The sequence below is a fragment of the Bufo bufo genome, chromosome 1 (genome assembly GCF_905171765.1).
Source record: "Bufo bufo chromosome 1, aBufBuf1.1, whole genome shotgun sequence".
NCBI classification, from domain to species: domain Eukaryota; kingdom Metazoa; phylum Chordata; class Amphibia; order Anura; family Bufonidae; genus Bufo; species Bufo bufo.
In genome coordinates this window covers 710,856,580-710,874,613 of record NC_053389.1, presented here as the reverse complement: position 1 = coordinate 710,874,613, position 18,034 = coordinate 710,856,580, and the positions used below count along the sequence as shown (strand labels likewise).

Here is an 18,034-nt window from a genome sequence, read left to right as displayed (position 1 = left end):
GGGTGTCATTTTACATATACCCATGCTGGGTGAGATAAATATCTTGGTCAAATGCCAACTTTGTATAAAAAAATGGGAAAAGTTGTCTTTTGCCAAGATATTTCTCTCACCCAGCATGGGTATATGTAAAATGACACCCCAAAACACATTCCCCAACTTCTCCTGAATACGGCGATACCACATGTGTGACACTTTTTTGCAGCCTAGGTGGGCAAAGGGGCCCATATTCCAAAGAGCACCTTTAGGATTTCACAGGTCATTTACCTACTTACCACACATTAGGGCCCCTGGAAAATGCCAGGGCAGTATAACTACCCCACAAGTGACCCCATTTTGGAAAGAAGACACCCCAAGGTATTCCGTGAGGGGCATGGCGAGTTCCTAGAATTTTTTATTTTTTGTCACAAGTTAGTGGAAAATGCTTATTTTTTTTTTTTTTTTTTTTTTCATACAAAGTCTCATATTCCACTAACTTGTGACAAAAAATAAAAACTTCCATGAACTCACTTTGCCCATCAGCGAATACCTTGGGGTCTCTTCTTTCCAAAATGGGGTCACTTGTGGGGTAGTTATACTGCCCTGGCATTCTAGGGGCCCAAATGTGTGGTAAGGAGTTTGAAATCAAATTCTGTAAAAAATGACCTGTGAAATCCGAAAGGTGCTCTTTTGAATATGGGCCCCTTTGCCCACCTCGGCTGCAAAAAAGTGTCACACATCTGGTATCTCCGTAATCGGGAGAAGTTGGGGAATGTGTTTTGGGGTGTCATTTTACATATACCCATGCTGGGTAAGAGAAATATCTTGGCAAAAGACAACTTTTCCCATTTTTTTATACAAAGTTGGCATTTGACCAAGATATTTATCTCACCCAGCATGGGTATATGTAAAAAGACACCCCAAAACACATTCCTCAACTTCTCCTGAATACAGAGATACCAGATGTGTGACACTTTTTTGCAGCCTAGGTGGGCAAAGGGGCCCACATTCCAAAGAGCACCTTTCGGATTTCACAGGTCATTTACCTACTTACCACACATTTGGGCCCCTAGAATGCCAGGGCAGTATAACTACCCCACAAGTGACCCCATTTTGGAAAGAAGAGACCCCAAGGTATTCGCTGATGGGCATAGTGAGTTCATGGAAGTTTTTATTTTTTGTCACAAGTTTGTGGAATATGAGACTTTGTATGAAAAAAAAAAAAAAAAAAAAAAAATCATCATTTTCCACTAACTTGTGACAAAAAATAAAAAATTCTAGGAACTCGCCATGCCCCTCACGGAATACCTTGGGGTGTCTTCTTTCCAAAATGGGGTCACTTGTGGGGTAGTTATACTGCCCTGGTATTCTAGGGGCCCAAATGTGTGGTAAGGAGTTTGAAATCAAATTCAGGAAAAAATGAGGAGTGAAATCCGAAAGGTGCTCTTTGGAATATGGGCCCCTTTGCCCACCTAGGCTGCAAAAAAGTGTCACACATCTGGTATCCCCGTACTCAGGAGAAGTTGAGGAATGTGTTTTGGGGTGTCTTTTTACATATACCCATGCTGGGTGAGATAAATATCTTGGTCAAATGACAACTTTGTATAAAAAAATGGGAAAAGTTGTCTTTTGCCAAGATATTTCTCTCACCCAGCATGGGTATATATAAAATGACACCCCAAAACACATTCCCCACCTTCTCCTGAGTACGGAGATACCAGATGTGTGACACTTTTTTGCAGCCTAGGTGGGCAAAGGGGCCCATATTCCAAAGAGCACCTTTCGGATTTCACAGGTCATTTTTTACAGAATTTGATTTCAAACTCCTTACCACACATTTGGGCCCCTAGAATGCCAGGGCAGTATAACTACCCCACAAGTGACCCCATTTTGGAAAGAAGAGACCCCAAGGTATTCGCTGATGGGCATAGTGAGTTCATAGAAGTTTTTATTTTTTGTCACAAGTTAGTGGAATATGAGACTTTGTAAGGAAAAAAAAAAAAAAAAAAAAAATCATCATTTTCCGCTAACTTGTGACAAAAAATAAAAAGTTCTATGAACTCACTATGCCCATCAGCGAATACCTTAGGGTGTGTACTTTCAGAAATGGGGTCATTTGTGGGGTGTTTGTACTGTCTGGGCATTGTAGAACCTCAGGAAACATGACAGGTGCTCAGAAAGTCAGAGCTGCTTCAAAAAGCGGAAATTCACATTTTTGTACCATAGTTTGTAAACGCTATAACTTTTACCCAAACCATTTTTTTTTTACCCAAACATTTTTTTTTTATCAAAGACATGTAGAACTATAAATTTAGAGCAAAATTTCTATATGGATGTCGTTTTTTTTGCAAAATTTTACAACTGAAAGTGAAAAATGTCATTTTTTTGCAAAAAAAACGTTAAATTTCGATTAATAACAAAAAAAGTAAAAATGTCAGCAGCAATGAAATACCACCAAATGAAAGCTCTATTAGTGAGAAGAAAAGGAGGTAAAATTCATTTGGGTGGTAAGTTGCATGACCGAGCAATAAACGGTGAAAGTAGTGTAGGTCAGAAGTGTAAAAAGTGGCCTGGTCTTTCAGGGTGTTTAAGCACTGGGGGCTGAGGTGGTTAAATAAAGTAAAAAAAAAAAAGTTTAAACACCCCCCCCAATATAGAAAACAATATATTGCGATATACATGCTTAAAATTATATCGCAATATAGATTTTATGACGCGTCTCCGCCTGGCTCCTAACTTTTTTAGCTGGCTCCTAGATTCCAAGGAAATTTGTCAAGCCCTGGTCTACAAGATGTGGAGTAGTAAAGGAAGTATTTTGGTTGCTGTAATCCCAGGCATCCTCAAAATGTGGCCCTCCAGCTGTTGTAAAACTACAACTCCCACAATGCCCTGCTGTAGGCTGATACCTGCAGGCTGTTCGGGCATGCTGGGAGTTGTAGTTTTGCAACAGCTGGAGGGCCGCAGTTTGAGGATGCCTGCTGTAATCACTCCCTGATACGTTTGTCACCGAAAGGGTGTTGAAAGCCTCATTGTGATTGAGCCAAAACCCGGATTGGAGCCCATAAGGTATTAGGGAAAGATCTGCACCTGTTCTGTGTTTAGAGCCGCACTTGGTTTTGGCTCACAATCGCTGATGGAAATCACTGACCGAACACTGATGTGTGAATGAGCCATAATTCCTAGTGCAGATGGGCGTACTTGCCTTTGCAGATGGTGTAGCTAGCGTGTGGAGGCATCCAGTCCAGTATTTCAACTTGGGCAGCCACCTGTGAGTCTAATGCTCCGCTTCTGACGACCCTCTCCTGAGCGTAGGCCCCTGCGCATGTGCAGATCCAGTTTGTGAGGTGCTTGTCCACTTGAGGGAACATTGTGCACAGGTGCAGGCAGCACAATGCATGGCGCCTACACAAGATTTCAGAAGGCAGCTCAGTGACATCAGGGCAGAGGATGCCAGGTAAAGCGTATGAGAGGAGAAATCTGGGGTGAAGTGCTGCATAAGGCTAGGGCTACACAACCATATTTGTCGTGCAACATATATATATATATATTTTTTATTATATTAGGTGACAGGCGCCCTTTAAAGCACTCAAAAAAAAAAAAAACATTGTCTAATGGAGGTCTGGAATCCCTCACATGCTCAGTCAGGTGCCCCTCATCCCCCATGCTTAACCTTGCAGCACTGTGTGCTCTGGTTGACTGCTGGTTGGGAACTTGCCTTTAATCAATTCAGGCTAGGCTAAAAACCACACCATGCAGGATTTGTCATGGTAAAAAAAGTGGTGGAAACTGGTATAAAGCATTGATAAATCCATCCCCCATTGACTTTCAATGGTGTTCAAGACGGATCAGTCATGGCTATAGAAGACATAATACAACCGGATCCGTTCATGACTGATGCATGCGGTTGTATTATTGTAATGGAAGCGTAACGGATCCGCAAAAAAACGCTAGTGTGAAAGTAGCCTTAGTCTGTCCGTCCTCTTTGGCGGTTTGTCAGGATTTGTTGGAAAGGAAGAGCATACAGTGACATGTTTACTACCTTACACGTGTAATGTTGGCTGACCTGCAGCAAGCGGCCATACATCCAGGTGAGTCTCTTATTTGGACGTGTCGCTCCCGCTGTGTACACACTTCAACACCCAGCTTCTAGTCTTATCAGGAATGCTGACCACACAGACTGCAACGTCTTGGTTGGGTACATGGAGCACAGTTCAGTCAGCCACAAGATTATGAACACCGTCTGAAACGGGATGAGATTTTAATTGCATTAACCTTCAGTGCTGAGCACAGCGTGCCCATGTAATTTCAGATGTGCCTCCCTGAAGCTACATGATACATTACTGTGATTGAGGTTGCCATGTAAGCGTTGGTCTGCTGCTGTCTTCCTTATGTTACGTTACATACCTAACCTCTGCTTCAGTAACTTCATGCTCAATGTCTGCATTGCCTCTCCAGGGCTGTGATAACCATGCGTCTGAAAAAGGGACCTTCTCATTCCTTCCATCCACCAGCTACCGTCCATTCATCTCGAGGAAGCCATGTTTACACATTTACTAATGGGTCATCAGACCTCGACAGCTCCTCAGAAGAAGAACTTAACATCTTGGAGCTGCGAGCGAGAGGAGGAAAGCTTCATAGACAGAGTGCATCGAGGGAAAAAGTTGGCGATATCGTTCTGCTGGAGCATGCCATTACAGAGAATGACAACCTTAACAAACTGGCACTGCAGTATGGCTGCAAGGTAATAATTTACACCCCCACACACACTTGAATAAATGCATTGCAGGCCATTGTCACAAATTTATTTATTAAAGGAGTTTTGTCCGAGATTTTGATAATAATGACCTATCCTCAGAATCTGATCGGTGGGGGTCTGACACGCAGGACCACCACCAATCAGCTGTTAGAGAAGGCACTGGCATTCCTGTGAGTGCCGCAGCCTTCTCGCGGCTCACAAAGCATAGTACCGTACATTGAATAGCAGCTGTGCTTGGTATCGCGCTCAGCCCCATAGAAGCGAGTGGCGATGAGCACAGCCGCTATAGAATGTACAGGACTGTGCTTGGTGAGCACCTGTGCCTTCTCAAACAGCTGATCAACGTGGGTCCTGGGTGTCGGAACCCCACTGATCAGATACTGATGACCTATTTCTAAGGGTAGGTCATCGGTATCAAAATCGTGGAAAACCACTTCAGCCCCCCTAGCTTAAACACCCTTAATGACCAGGCCACTTTTTACACTTCTGACCTACACTACTTTCACCGTTTATTTCTCGGTCATGCAACTTACCACCCAAATGAATTTTACCTCCCTTTCTTCTCACTAATAGAGCTTTCATTTGGTGGTATTTCATTGCTGCTGACATTTTTACTTTTTTTGTTATTAATCGAAATTTAACATTTTTTTTGCAAAAAAATGACATTTTTCACTTTCAGTTGTAAAATTTTGCAAAAAAAACGACATCCACATATAAATTTTTCTCTAAATTTATTGTTCTACATGTCTTTGATAAAAAAAAAATGTTTGGGTAAAAGATATAGCGTTTAAAAACTATGGTACAAAAATGTGAATTTCCGCTTTTTGAAGCAGCTCTGACTTTCTGAGCACCTGTCATGTTTCCTGAGGTTCTACAGACGTGGCCAAAAGTTTTGAGAATGACACAAATATTAGTTTTCACAAAGTTTGCTGCTAAACTGCTTTTAGATCTTTGTTTCAGTTGTTTCTGTGATGTAGTGAAATATAATTACACGCACTTCATACGTTTCAAAGGCTTTTATCGACAATTACATGACATTTATGCAAAGAGTCAGTATTTGCAGTGTTGGCCCTTCTTTTTCAGGACCTCTGCAATTCGACTGGGCATGCTCTCAATCAACTTCTGGGCCAATTCCTGACTGATAGCAGCCCATTCTTTCATAATCACTTCTTGGAGTTTGTCAGAATTAGTGGGTTTTTGTTTGTCCACCCGCCTCTTGAGGATTGACCACAAGTTCTCAATGGGATTAAGATCTGGGGAGTTTCCAGGCCATGGACCCAAAATGTCAACGTTTTGGTCCCCGAGCCACTTAGTTATCACTTTTGCCTTATGGCACGGTGCTCCATCATGCTGGAAAATGCATTGTTCTTCACCAAACTGTTGTTGGATTGTTGGAAGAAGTTGCTGTTGGAGGGTGTTTTGGTACCATTCTTTATTCATGGCTGTGTTTTTGGGCAAAATTGTGAGTGAGCCCACTCCCTTGGATGAGAAGCAGCCCCACACATGAATGGTCTCAGGATGCTTTACTGTTGGCATGACACAGGACTGATGGTAGCGCTCACCTTTTCTTCTCCGGACAAGCCTTTTTCCAGATGCCCCAAACAATCGGAAAGAGGCTTCATCGGAGAATATGACTTTGCCCCAGTCCTCAGCAGTCCATTCACCATACTTTCTGCAGAAGATCAATCTGTCCCTGATTGTTTTTTTTGGAGAGAAGTGGCTTCTTTGCTGGCCTTCTTGACACCAGGCCATCTTCCAAAAGTCTTCGCCTCACTGTGCGTGCAGATGCGCTCACACCTGCCTGCTGCCATTCCTGAGCAAGCTCTGCACTGGTGGCACTCCGATCCCGCAGCTGAATCCTCTTTAGGAGACGATCCTGGCGCTTGCTGGACTTTCTTGGACGCCCTGAAGCCTTCTTAACAAGAATTGAACCTCTTTCCTTGAAGTTCTTGATGATCCTATAAATTGTTGATTGAGGTGCAATCTTAGTAGCCACAATATCCTTGCCTGTGAAGCCATTTTTATGCAACGCAATGATGGCTGCACGCGTTTCTTTGCAGGTCACCATGGTTATCAATGGAAGAACAATGTTTTCAAGCATCACCCTCCTTTTTAACATGTCAAGTCTGGGTTAAAATGGCAATCAGCCTGACATAATGATCTCCAGCCTTGTGCTCGTCAACATTCTCACCTGAGTTAACAAGACGATTACTGAAATGATCTCAGCAGGTCCTTTAATGACAGCAATGAAATGCAGTGGAAAGGTTTTTTGGGGATTAAGTTCATTTTCATGGCAAAGAAGGACTATGCAATTCATCTGATCACTCTTCATAACATTCTGGAGTATATGCAAATTGCTATTATAAAAACTTAAGCAGCAACTTTTCCAATTTCCAATATTTATGTAATTCTCAAAACTTTTGGCCACGACTGTACAATGGCCAGACAGTACAAACACCCCACAAATGACCCCTTTTCGGAAAGTAGACACCCTAAGGTATTCGCTGATGGGCATAGTGAGTTCATTAGAACTTTTTATTTTTTGTCACAAGTAAGCGGAAAATTATAATTTTTTTTTTTTTTTAACAAAGTCTCATATTCCACTAACTTGTGACAAAAAATAAAAACTTCCATGAACTCACTATGCCCATCACGAAATACCTTGGGGTGTCTTCTTTCCAAAATGGGGTCACTTGTGGGGTAGTTATACTGCCCTGGCATTCTAGGGGCCCTAATGTGTGGTAAGTAGTTTGAAATCAAAATCTGTAAAAAATGGCCGGTGAAATCCAAAAGGTGCTCTTTGGAATGTGGGCCCCTTTGCCCACCTAGGCTGCAAAAAAGTGTCACACATGTGGTATTGCCGTACTCAGGAGAAGTTGGGCAATGTGTTTTGGGGTGTCATTTTACATATACCCATGCTGGGTGAGATAAATATCTCGGCAAAAGACAACTTTTCCCTTTTTTTTTTTTTTTTATACAAAGTTGGCATTTGACCGAGATATTTCTCTCACCCAGCATGGGTATATGTAAAATGACACCCCAAAACACATTCCCCAACTTCTCCTGAGTACGGCGATACCACATGTGTGACACTTTTCTGCAGCCTAGATGCGCAAAGGGGCCCACATTCCTTTTTAGGAGGGCATTTTTAGACATTTGGATCCCAGACTTCTTCTCACTCTTTAGGGCCCCTAAAATGCCAGGGCAGTATAAATACCCCACATGTGACCCCATTTTGGAAAGAAGACACCCCAAGGTATTCAATGAGGAGCATGGCGAGTTCATAGAAATTATTTTTTTTTTTGCCACAAGTTAGCGGAAATTTTTTTTTTTTTTTTCTCTCACAAAGTCTCCCTTTCCGCTAACTTGTGACAAAAATTTCAATCTTTAATGGACTCGATATGCCCCTCAGTGAATACCTTGGGGTGTCTTCTTTCCAAAATGGTGTTATTTGTGGGGTGTTTGTACTGCCCTGGCATTTGAGGGTCTCCGCAATCATTACATGTACGGCCAGCATTAGGAGTTTCTGCTATGCTCCTTATATTGAGCATACGGGTAATGAGATTTTTTTTTTTTTCCGTTCAGCCTCTGGGCTGAAAGAAAAAATGAACGGCACAGATTTCTTCATTCGCATCGATCAATGTGGATGAAAAAATCTCTGCCAAAAAATAAAAAGGAGGGGAAAGGCGTCTGCCAGGACGTAGGAGCTCCGCCCAACATCCATACCCACTTAGCCCGTATGCCCTGGCAAACCCGATTTTTCTCCATTCACATCAATCGATGTGGATGAATAAATCATTGCCGGGATTTTTTTTTTTATATATATACAAAGTGTTTGCCAAAGTATATGAACACCGCCACCTCCTCAGCTCATATGCCTCGGCAAACGTATCTTTTACTGCAGAGGAGAAATCTCGTCTTGCAGCGCCGCATACACCTAATTGTGTGTAATCTGACAGCAGCGCAATGCTTCTGTCAGAATGCACATCAGTGCTGCAGCTAGTCGATCGGTTGGTCCACCTGGAAGGTAAAAAAAACAAAACAAAAAAACAGGCCGCAACGCAATAAATTTATTAACTTTATAATAACTTTTGAACATAACATATAAACTTTTGAACTGAACGTTAACTTTTTTTGCTTACCGGTGATTATTTTTTTTTTTACCTTTTTATAGGACAAATCTCTCCTTCCCCATGGGACAATGTGCAAAGCGCAAATTGCCCAAAGATGTGGCGAAGTACATTATGCACTTTATCCCAGGTGAAAGGAGAGGTTTGCAGCAGCTGTGAGTGTAAGGGCCCTAATAGCCCTGTGTGCCTGTCCTGTGAGATGCAATCCCTATGCTAGGTGTACCTGTGTGTGGTACTTCCGGAAACACTCTCCAAAGCATAGGGCAGGGTGGTCAGGACAGAAATAGCGGGTGTCACGCCTTATTCCACTCCTGCTACAGACACGACATCTTTTTCGGGGTGACGGTTGGGTTGAGGTACCAGCAACGACACTGGGGAAATGTCGCTTGTGTAGACTACTAACTACACTGGTGGATGGGGCCACAGAACCTCCTGGATACAGGAGGTTCGCGATGATCTCTTCCTGAAATTTGAGGAAGGATCCCGTTCTCCCAGCCTTACTGTAGAGAACAAAACTATTTGTACATCGCCAATTGAATCAAATATACAGACACCTTCTTATACCAGCGTCTGGTGCGTCGGGAAACTAAATAGGGAGCCAACATCTGGTCATTGAAGTCCACCCCTCCCATGAGCGCATTATAGTAGTGGATTGAGAGGGGCTATTCAATGACACTGGTTGCCCGTTCAATTTGTATTGTCGTGTCTGCGTGAATGGATGAGAGCATGTAAACGTCACGCTTGTCTCTCCATTTCACCGCAAGCAGTTCTTGGTTACACAAGGCAGCCCTCTCCCCCCTTGCAAGACGGGTGGTAACGAGCCGTTGGGGGAAGCCCCAGCGACTAGGTCGCACGGTGCCACAGCAGCCAATCTAGGAACAAATGCCTGAAGAGGGCCACACTTGTGTAGAAATTGTCCACATAAAGATGGTACCCCTTGCCAAATAAGGGTGACACCAAGTCCCAGACTTCCCACTGCTCCCCAGTTAGTCAGGGCAACCGACCGGCTCCAGGGTCTGATCTTTTCCCTCATAGATCCGAAATTTGTGGGTATAGCCTGTGGCCCTTTCACAGAGCTTATACAATTTGACCCCATACCGGGCGCGCTTGCTTGGGATGTATTGTTTGAAGCCAAGGCACCCGGTAAAATGTATAAGGGACTCGTCTACGCAGATGTTTTGCTCAGGGGTATACAAATCTGCAAATTTCTGGTTGAAGTGGTCTATGAGGGGCCGAATTTTGTGGAGCCGGTCAAAAGCTGGGTAGCATCTGGGACGGGAGGTGCTGTTGTCGCTAAAGTGCAGGAAACGCAGGATGGTCTCAAAACGTGCCCTGGACATAGCAGCAGAGAACATGGGCATGTGATGAATCGGGTTCGTGGACCAATATGACCGCAATTCATGCTTTTTGGTTAGACCCATGTTCAGGAGAAGGCCCAGAATTTTTTTTTAATTCGGAAACTTGGACTGGTTTCCACTGGAAAGGCTGGGCATAATAGCTTCCCGGGTTGGCGGCTATAAATTGAGTGGCATACTGATTTGTTTCTGCCACGACTAAGTCCAAGAGCTCCGCAGTCAACAGCTCAAAAAATCCCAGGGCCGAACCGATCTGAGCTGTCTCAACCCGAACTCCAGACTGGGCGGTGAAAGGGGGAACTACAGGTGCGGCTGAAGTTGGGGACTGCCAATCAGGGTTTGCCAGCACCTCAGGGACTCTAGGGGCCTGTCTGTGCGGTGGCTGCAACGGGGTGACTACTGCACGTGCCACCGTACCAGCTTCAACTGCCCTTCTGGTGCTCGCCACTTCACCATGTTGTACGGCAGTGCTGGTACTAGGGAGGGCTGCGCTGCTGGTGTATGCCTCACCACGTGATCCGACAGCGCCAGCCCCACTCTGCTGCCCTTGAAACGGATCCTGCACAACCTGTGGTCTAGCGACACGGGGCCGGGTACGCCTGGTGCTATCAGGGACCTCAACCTCCTCGTCCGAACTTTGGGTCAGACTGCCACTGCTTTCTACAGGTTCATATTCTGACTCGCTAGATTCGTCAGATGAGGGTTCCCATTCCTCATCCGACTGGGTCAGAATCCTGTAGGCCTCTTCAGAAGAATACCCCCTGTTTGACATTTGGACTACTAAATTTAGGGGTATTCCCTGAGACTACCCAAGAAAAAAAAGAAAGCCTGTCTTACAAAGGGGAGGCTAGCGAAGTACCGGAGGCCGCTGCGATTGATAAAAAATATCAAAACAGATTTTTTTTATCGCCGCAGCGCTTGTAAAGTGATTGTGCAGTGATCAAAAAATAAAAAAAAATTTGTCACTGCTGCGGGGCGGGCGTGGGTGAACGCACGTGTGGGCGACCGATCAGGCCTGATCGGGCAAACACTGCGTTTTGGGTGGAGGGCAAGCTAAGGTGACACTAATACAATTATAGATCTGACTGTGATCAGTTTTGATCACTTACAGATACTATAAAAGTACAAATGATGATTAGCAATACGCTAATCAGCGAATAAGTGACTGCGGTGCGGTGGGCTGGGTGCTAAACAATCGCTAAACTACCTAACCAAGGGACCTAAACTATCCTAAAACCTAACAGTCAATACCAGTGAAAAAAAAAGTGACAGTTTACACTGATCACTTTTTTCCTTTCACTAGGTGATTGACAGGGGCGATCAAGGGGTTAATTGGGGTGATGGGGGGTGATCTGGGGCTAAGTGAAGTGTTGGGTGCTACTCACTGTGATGTCTGCTCCTCTGCTGGAACCAACCGACGAAAAGGACCAGGAGCGGAGAAGCCATTTAACACATCATATTTACAAATATAATGTGTTGGCTTCTGATTCGATTTTTTTTATTTTTTATTTTTTTTTAAATCATCAGCTTGCCAGCCACGATCATTGGCTGCCAAGCTGATGACGTGACCCCCCTCCAACTTTTGCCGGCCCGCGATGCGCATGTGCGGGCCGGCTTTGAGCGAAATCACGCGTATATGCGTGACTCTGCGCAGAGCTGCCGCCTCCGGAACGCGATCCTGCGTTAGGCGGTTAAGGCCTCTTTCACACGGGCGCTATGTTTTTTGCCCGAATAAGAGGTGGGTGCGTTGCGGGAAAATGCGCGATTTTTCCGCGTGAGTGTGGCAGGTGGTGATTGGAACAAGGTGCCTGCTCAAATCATTGAGCAGGCCCCTTGGCTAAATGCGCGGTCCGCAGGTCAAACCGCAGGTCAATTCAGACCTGCGGCTTTTCTAAGTTGCGGTGGCGGCAGTGCCATCGGGTTCCCATGGGGCTGTAGGGGGGACCTGATGGCATGGAAGGCAGCGCCATGCCTTCCTGAGGCATCGGCGTTGCCTTCCTGTGATGAGCCTGTGAGATCCAGCCACCTGGATCTCACAGGCCGAAAGCTGTATGAGTAATACACACAGTATTACTCATACAGCTAATGCATTCCAATACAGAAGTATTGGAATGCATTGTAAAGGATTAGACCCCCAAAAGTTCAAGTCCCAAAGTGGGACAAAAAAAAAGTTGAAAAAATAAAGTTTTCCCCCCAAAAAAATTAAGTTTCAAGTAAAAACAAACAAAAACTTCATTTTCCGCAAATAAAGTTTAAAAAAATTGGTAAAAAATAGGGGGGGAAAAAAAAAGTATACACATTGGGTATCGCCCGGCTCTATAAACATATCACATGACCTAACCCCTCAGATGAACACCGTAAAAACTGTGCTAAATAAACAATTTTTTTTGTCACCTTACATCACAAAAAGTGTAATAGCAAGCGATCAAAAAGTCACACGCACCCCAAAATAGTGCCAATAAAACCGTCATCTGATCCCACAAAAATCATACCCTACCTAAGGTAATCGCCCAAAAACTGAAAAAATTATGTCTCTCAAACTATGGAAACACTAAAACATGATTATTTTTTTGGCTTCAAAAAAGAAATCATTGTGTAAAACTTGCATAAATAAAAAAAAAAGTATACATATTAGGTATCGCCGCATCCGTGACAACCTGGTCTATAGAAATATCACATGATCTAACCTGTCAGATGAATGTTGTAAATAACAAAAAATAAAAACTGTGCCAAAACAGCTATTTCTTGTTATCTTGCCTCACAAAAAGTAATATAGAGCAACCAAAAATCATATGTACCCTAAACTAGTACCAACAATACTGCCACCCTATCCCGTAGTTTCTAAAATGGGATCTGTATTCAGCGCACTCTGTATGGAGACTGACTGTAGGGTTCCACCCCAATAGATCCAATAAGAATTAACATCAGCCTTAGATATCGATGCTTAGGTACATTTATTGATGTTAGTTTCAAACTAACTAAACTAACATCAATAAATGTACCTAAGCATCGATATCTAAGGCAGCTGTTAATTCTTATTGTTTCTAAAATGGGGCCACTTTTTTGGAGTTTCTACTCTAGGGGTGCATCAGGGGGGCTTCAAATGGGACATGGTGTCAAAAAAAACAGTCCAGCAAAATCTGCCTTCCAAAAACCGTATGGCATTCCTTTCCTTCTGCGCCCTGCCATGTGCCCATACAGTAGTTTACAGAAACACCCCATATGTGGTCGTATACTACAGAATCAGGGCCATAAATATTGAGTTTGGTTTGGCTGTTAACCCTTGCTTTGTAACTGGGAAAAAATTATTAAAATGGAAAATCTGCCAAAAAAGTGAAATTTTGAAATTGTATCTCTATTTTCCATTAATTCTTGTGGAACACCTAAAGGGTTAACAAAGTTTGTAAAATCAGTTTTGAATACCTTGAGGGGTGTAGTTTCTAGAATGGGGTAATTTTTGGGTGGGATCTATTAGGGGTGGGCGATATGGCCTAAAATCTATATTGCGATTATAATTTTAAGCATGTGCGATATATATCGCGATATATTGTTTTCTATATTTGGGGGGGGGGGATGTTTAAACTTCTTTTTTTTTTTTTTTTTACTTTTTTTTACTTTTTATTTAATAACTATTAGCCTCCTTAAGGGCTAGAACCCTTGTCATATTCACCCTAATAGAGCTCTATTAGGGTGAGTAGGACTTTACACTCTCCCTGCTGCCCTGTGCTTTGTGCACACAACAGCAGGGAGCTGACCATGGCAGCCAGCCTCTGATCTGCCCCCCAGCCTCTCCCTCTTATCAGCCCCCTCTGGTAACTCAAACCTCCTTCCCCAGTATTAATCATTAGTGGCAGTGGCCACAGGGTCCCCTCCTCTCCCCCCCCCCCCCCCCCATCATTGCTGGCAGTGGGCAGTTCAGATCGGAGTTCCAGCAGTGTAATGCTGGGGCTCCGATCGGTTACCATGGCAGCCAGGACGCTACTGAAGTCCTGACTGCCATGGTATGTTAGTGAGCAGCATTATACTCGCGTGCGCCGTGGCCGCCGGACGCTCCTTCTTCTCATAGATCTGTGCGGTGCGATGCGCCGTACAGACAGAAGAAGGAGCGACCGGCGGCCACAGCGCACGTGAGTATAATGCTGCTCACTAACATACCATGGCAGCCAGGACTTCAGTAGTGTGACTCCTGTCTGCCATGGTAACCGATCGAAGCCCCAGCATTACACTGCTGGGACTCCGATCGGAACTGCCCACTGCCACCAATGCAGAGACTGAAGAACATTCCTGGCACCCTACCTCTGACAGGATGCTGTGATCCGCGCGATTAACCCCTCAACTGAGGGGTTCATTTCGGCGGATCGCAGCGTGCAGTGATAGGGGCCGGGATATGGCCGGCACATGAACGCTACGTTGTTATTCAGGCATTCATTGGTGACGCAGTGGCCACATTCCCTACCCTCCTCCTCCTACTCTGTTGTCATTAGTAGTCAGCGGCAGCCGCGCTCAGTGGGGAGGGAGGGACTCCCTCCTTCTCCACTGTGCCGGCTCAGGAGAACATGGTGCGCGATCATATCGCAGTCCGGCGATATGCTCAAAATCCATATCGTGGCACAAATTTATATCGCCTATATCGCCCACCCCTAGTTTCTATTATGTAAGCCCCGCAAAGTGACTGAACTGGTCCCTAAAAATTGGGTTTTTGAAAATTTCTGAAAAATTTCAAGATTTGCTTCTAAACTTCTAAGCTATGTAACATCCCCAAAAAATAAAATATCATTCCCAAAATGATACAAACATGAAGTAGACATATGGGGAATGTAAAGTCATCACAATTTTTGGGGGTATTACAGAAGTAGAGAAACTGAAACTTTGAAATTTGCAAATTTTTCAAAATTTTTGGTAAATTTGGTATTTTTTTTATGCAAAAAAATTAACTTTTTGAACCAATTTTAGCAGTGTCATGAAGTACAATATGTGACGAAAAAAACAATCTCAGAACGGCCTGGATAAGTAAAAGCGTTTTAAAGTTATCAGCACTTAGTGACACTGGTCAGATTTGCAAAAAATGGCCTGGTCCTTAAGGTGAAATAGGGCTGTGTCCTTTAGGGGTTAAAACTTCGAAGCCTTGTAACATCCCCCAAAAATAAAATATTCCCAAAATGATCCAGACATGAAGTAGACATATGGGGAATGTAAAGTAATAACTATTTTTGGAGGTATTGCTATGTATTATAGAAGTAGAGAAATTGAAACTTGGAAATTTGCAATATTTTTTTTTTTTTTTTGGGGTAAATTTGATATTTTTTAATAAATACAAATGATTATTTTTTTTTACTTCATTTTACCAGTGTCATGAAGTACAATATGTGACGAAAAAACAATCTCAGAATGGCCTGGATAAGTCAAAGCGTTTTAAAGTTATCTGCACTTAAAGCTGTTTCACAACTTTATCTCACTGTGATTTCGTAGTAAAGAGATCACAGAGAGGCACGGAGCATTATCAATCATGTTAATGCTCCGTGCTTCTGCAGTCTGCATCGGGTCTTGGCTGTCATTCACGGAGCGGATGTCACGCACGGCATCCGCTCGTGTGAAACAGCCCTTAAAGTGACACTGGTCAGATTTGCAAAAAAATGGCCAAGTCCGTAAGGTGAAATGCGGCCGAGTCCTTAAGGGGTTAAAGGGAATCTGTCGGGACATCCCTGTAACTGAACACAAACCGCTTTGTAAATGTGCACTTTCCCCTTGAATGCACTGGACTTTCTCCCGTTCTGATCAGTGGTCCCAATTCTAACAATGGCATGCTAATGAGCCCCTTTCATAGTACAGGGTTGGAGATCACTAGGCAGATGCGCAGCCACGAGATTTTTTTTTATAATCGTCAGAATTCTGGAGTGCAGGGCTTGATAAATTCTCTCCCTTGAGTGGCTGTACATGCTGTAGATTTGAAGCAGAAATTTCTGTGAATTAAAATCATCTCCACTTGTATGAATGGAGTTGTTTTTTGTAGGCACACAGATATCAGAAATATCTGCTGCATGAGAGTCTACTTGTATACACATGCAGTGGTGTATCATGGGTTGCCAAGTACTGTGACCTCTAACCTGTGGACATGTCCCTTTAAACACAGGCAGAGCTAATCAGGGTCTGCTAAGACCCAGCAGCTCTGCTCTGCCCCCAAGACAGGAAGTCTTAATGACACAAAATTTCACTGCATAACGCTCATTGAGTGCTCTGTACTGAGGAAAGGAGAAAGCAGAAGAGGTACTCTGCTGTCACTGACCACCTGCTAGATTGCAGGAGCTTTATCCCACACTGTACATGTATAATGCTTGGTCATTATTACGTTAAAGGGGTTTTCTCGGGCGTGGCCTAGCGCGGCATGGAGTAAGGCGCACATGTGAAGAGCTCCTGCCGTTTATCCTGATAGTCGTCACCAAGGCACTTACCGAGTCTCTGCAGCGGTGTAACAGCCGCCCGATCCTGGGGACAATGGTCAGGAGCTCGCAGAAGCCGGTGAAAATGTCTAAAGGGACCCCGGGTAAGCTTCAGAGAGGAGCGGGAGGAACGGCCGCAACATGGCGCCGAGGGGGAGGACCCGCAAGAAGAGATGAGTTGTAATGTGGCGGCGCGGCTCAGCAGATATGCCCGCGATTTGGGAGAGACATGAGCGGGCTTGAAGGAACGTGAGGAGACGGAGGTGTCCTTGGATGGGGAGAGAGACTCCTCGGTGGAGGGAGAGAGCGGTCTGGAGGGAGCCCGGGCCTCTGTGAGATCTGGTAAGCAGAGCCATGCAGCTGAGGGGGGAAAAGCGCCTCATGATAAAGAGCCAACACTACAGGATGTCATGAGAGCAGTGACACAGTGCAGCAGCACCCTTAAGTCCCTGACATTGCAAGTGGGGGGACTTAGAGAAGATTTGGTGATTATTGGACCTGCACAAGATATCTGAAAGAACCACTGAGGTGGAAAAACGAGTGTCTGGCTTAGAGGATGAAATGACACCCCTTAAAATGGCTGCCAAGATGTCTGGACGGGACATTGCACAGTTATTTGCTAAAACAGACGACCTTGAGAATAGGTCGCGACGCAACAATATTAGAATCGTGGGTATCCCTGAAAAAGCTGGGGGAGCTCACTCCACAGATTTTATTGAAAAGTGGCTGCTGGAAAACTTTCAAGATAAAGGGCACACAGGGTGCCCACTAGACCGCTTCCTCCGGGGAGCCCCCCACGTCCGATCCTAGCTAAGATACTACACTACAAAGATAGGGACACTATTTTGAAGAAAGGGCGTGACCTTCCGGAACTATCCATTAATGGAGCGACGATCTCAATATACCCCGACTACTCCTCAGAGGTTCAAAAGCGCAGGGCGCGCTTCCTGGATATAAAACGGAGGCTGAGAATCCTTCAAGTACCATACTCCATGTTGTTCCCGGCAAAATTGAGGGTGGCAGCCTTGGGAGCCACTCATTTCTTTGGAAATCCGGAAGACGCGCTAAAGTGGCTGGATCTACATGAAAAGCGTCTGAAGCATAAAGAACCGGACACTTGAAGTGGACAATGCTGGTGGTAATGTTGTCCAATTCTTTGTTTGCATTCCTTGACCCCCCTACGGTTGGGGAGAACCTGCACTTGTTATGGAGAGAACAGTCTTCTGACCGGCCCGGAGTGCGGAATCTGTTTAGTTTTAATGTTAATTTTTATTATTATTCATATGGTGACGGTGACATTTTGATGGCAGGAGCACGAGCAGCGTGCATAACCTTACCAAGGACTCTAGCCTGTGTGAGTGTTTAACACAGAGCTAGGCT

General features: G+C 44.4%; 1 protein-coding gene across 1 annotated transcript in view; it reads left to right on the top strand.

Moving 5' to 3' along the window:
- Positions 1-18,034, top strand: part of LYSMD4 (LysM domain containing 4) — a 35,425-nt gene that overhangs the window by 10,504 nt on the left and 6,887 nt on the right. Inside the window, exon 3 of the mRNA XM_040414240.1 lies at positions 4,432-4,717. Coding sequence (XP_040270174.1) covers positions 4,445-4,717 — 273 coding nt within the window. The 5' untranslated portion in view covers positions 4,432-4,444. The remainder of the gene's footprint in view (positions 1-4,431; positions 4,718-18,034) is intronic.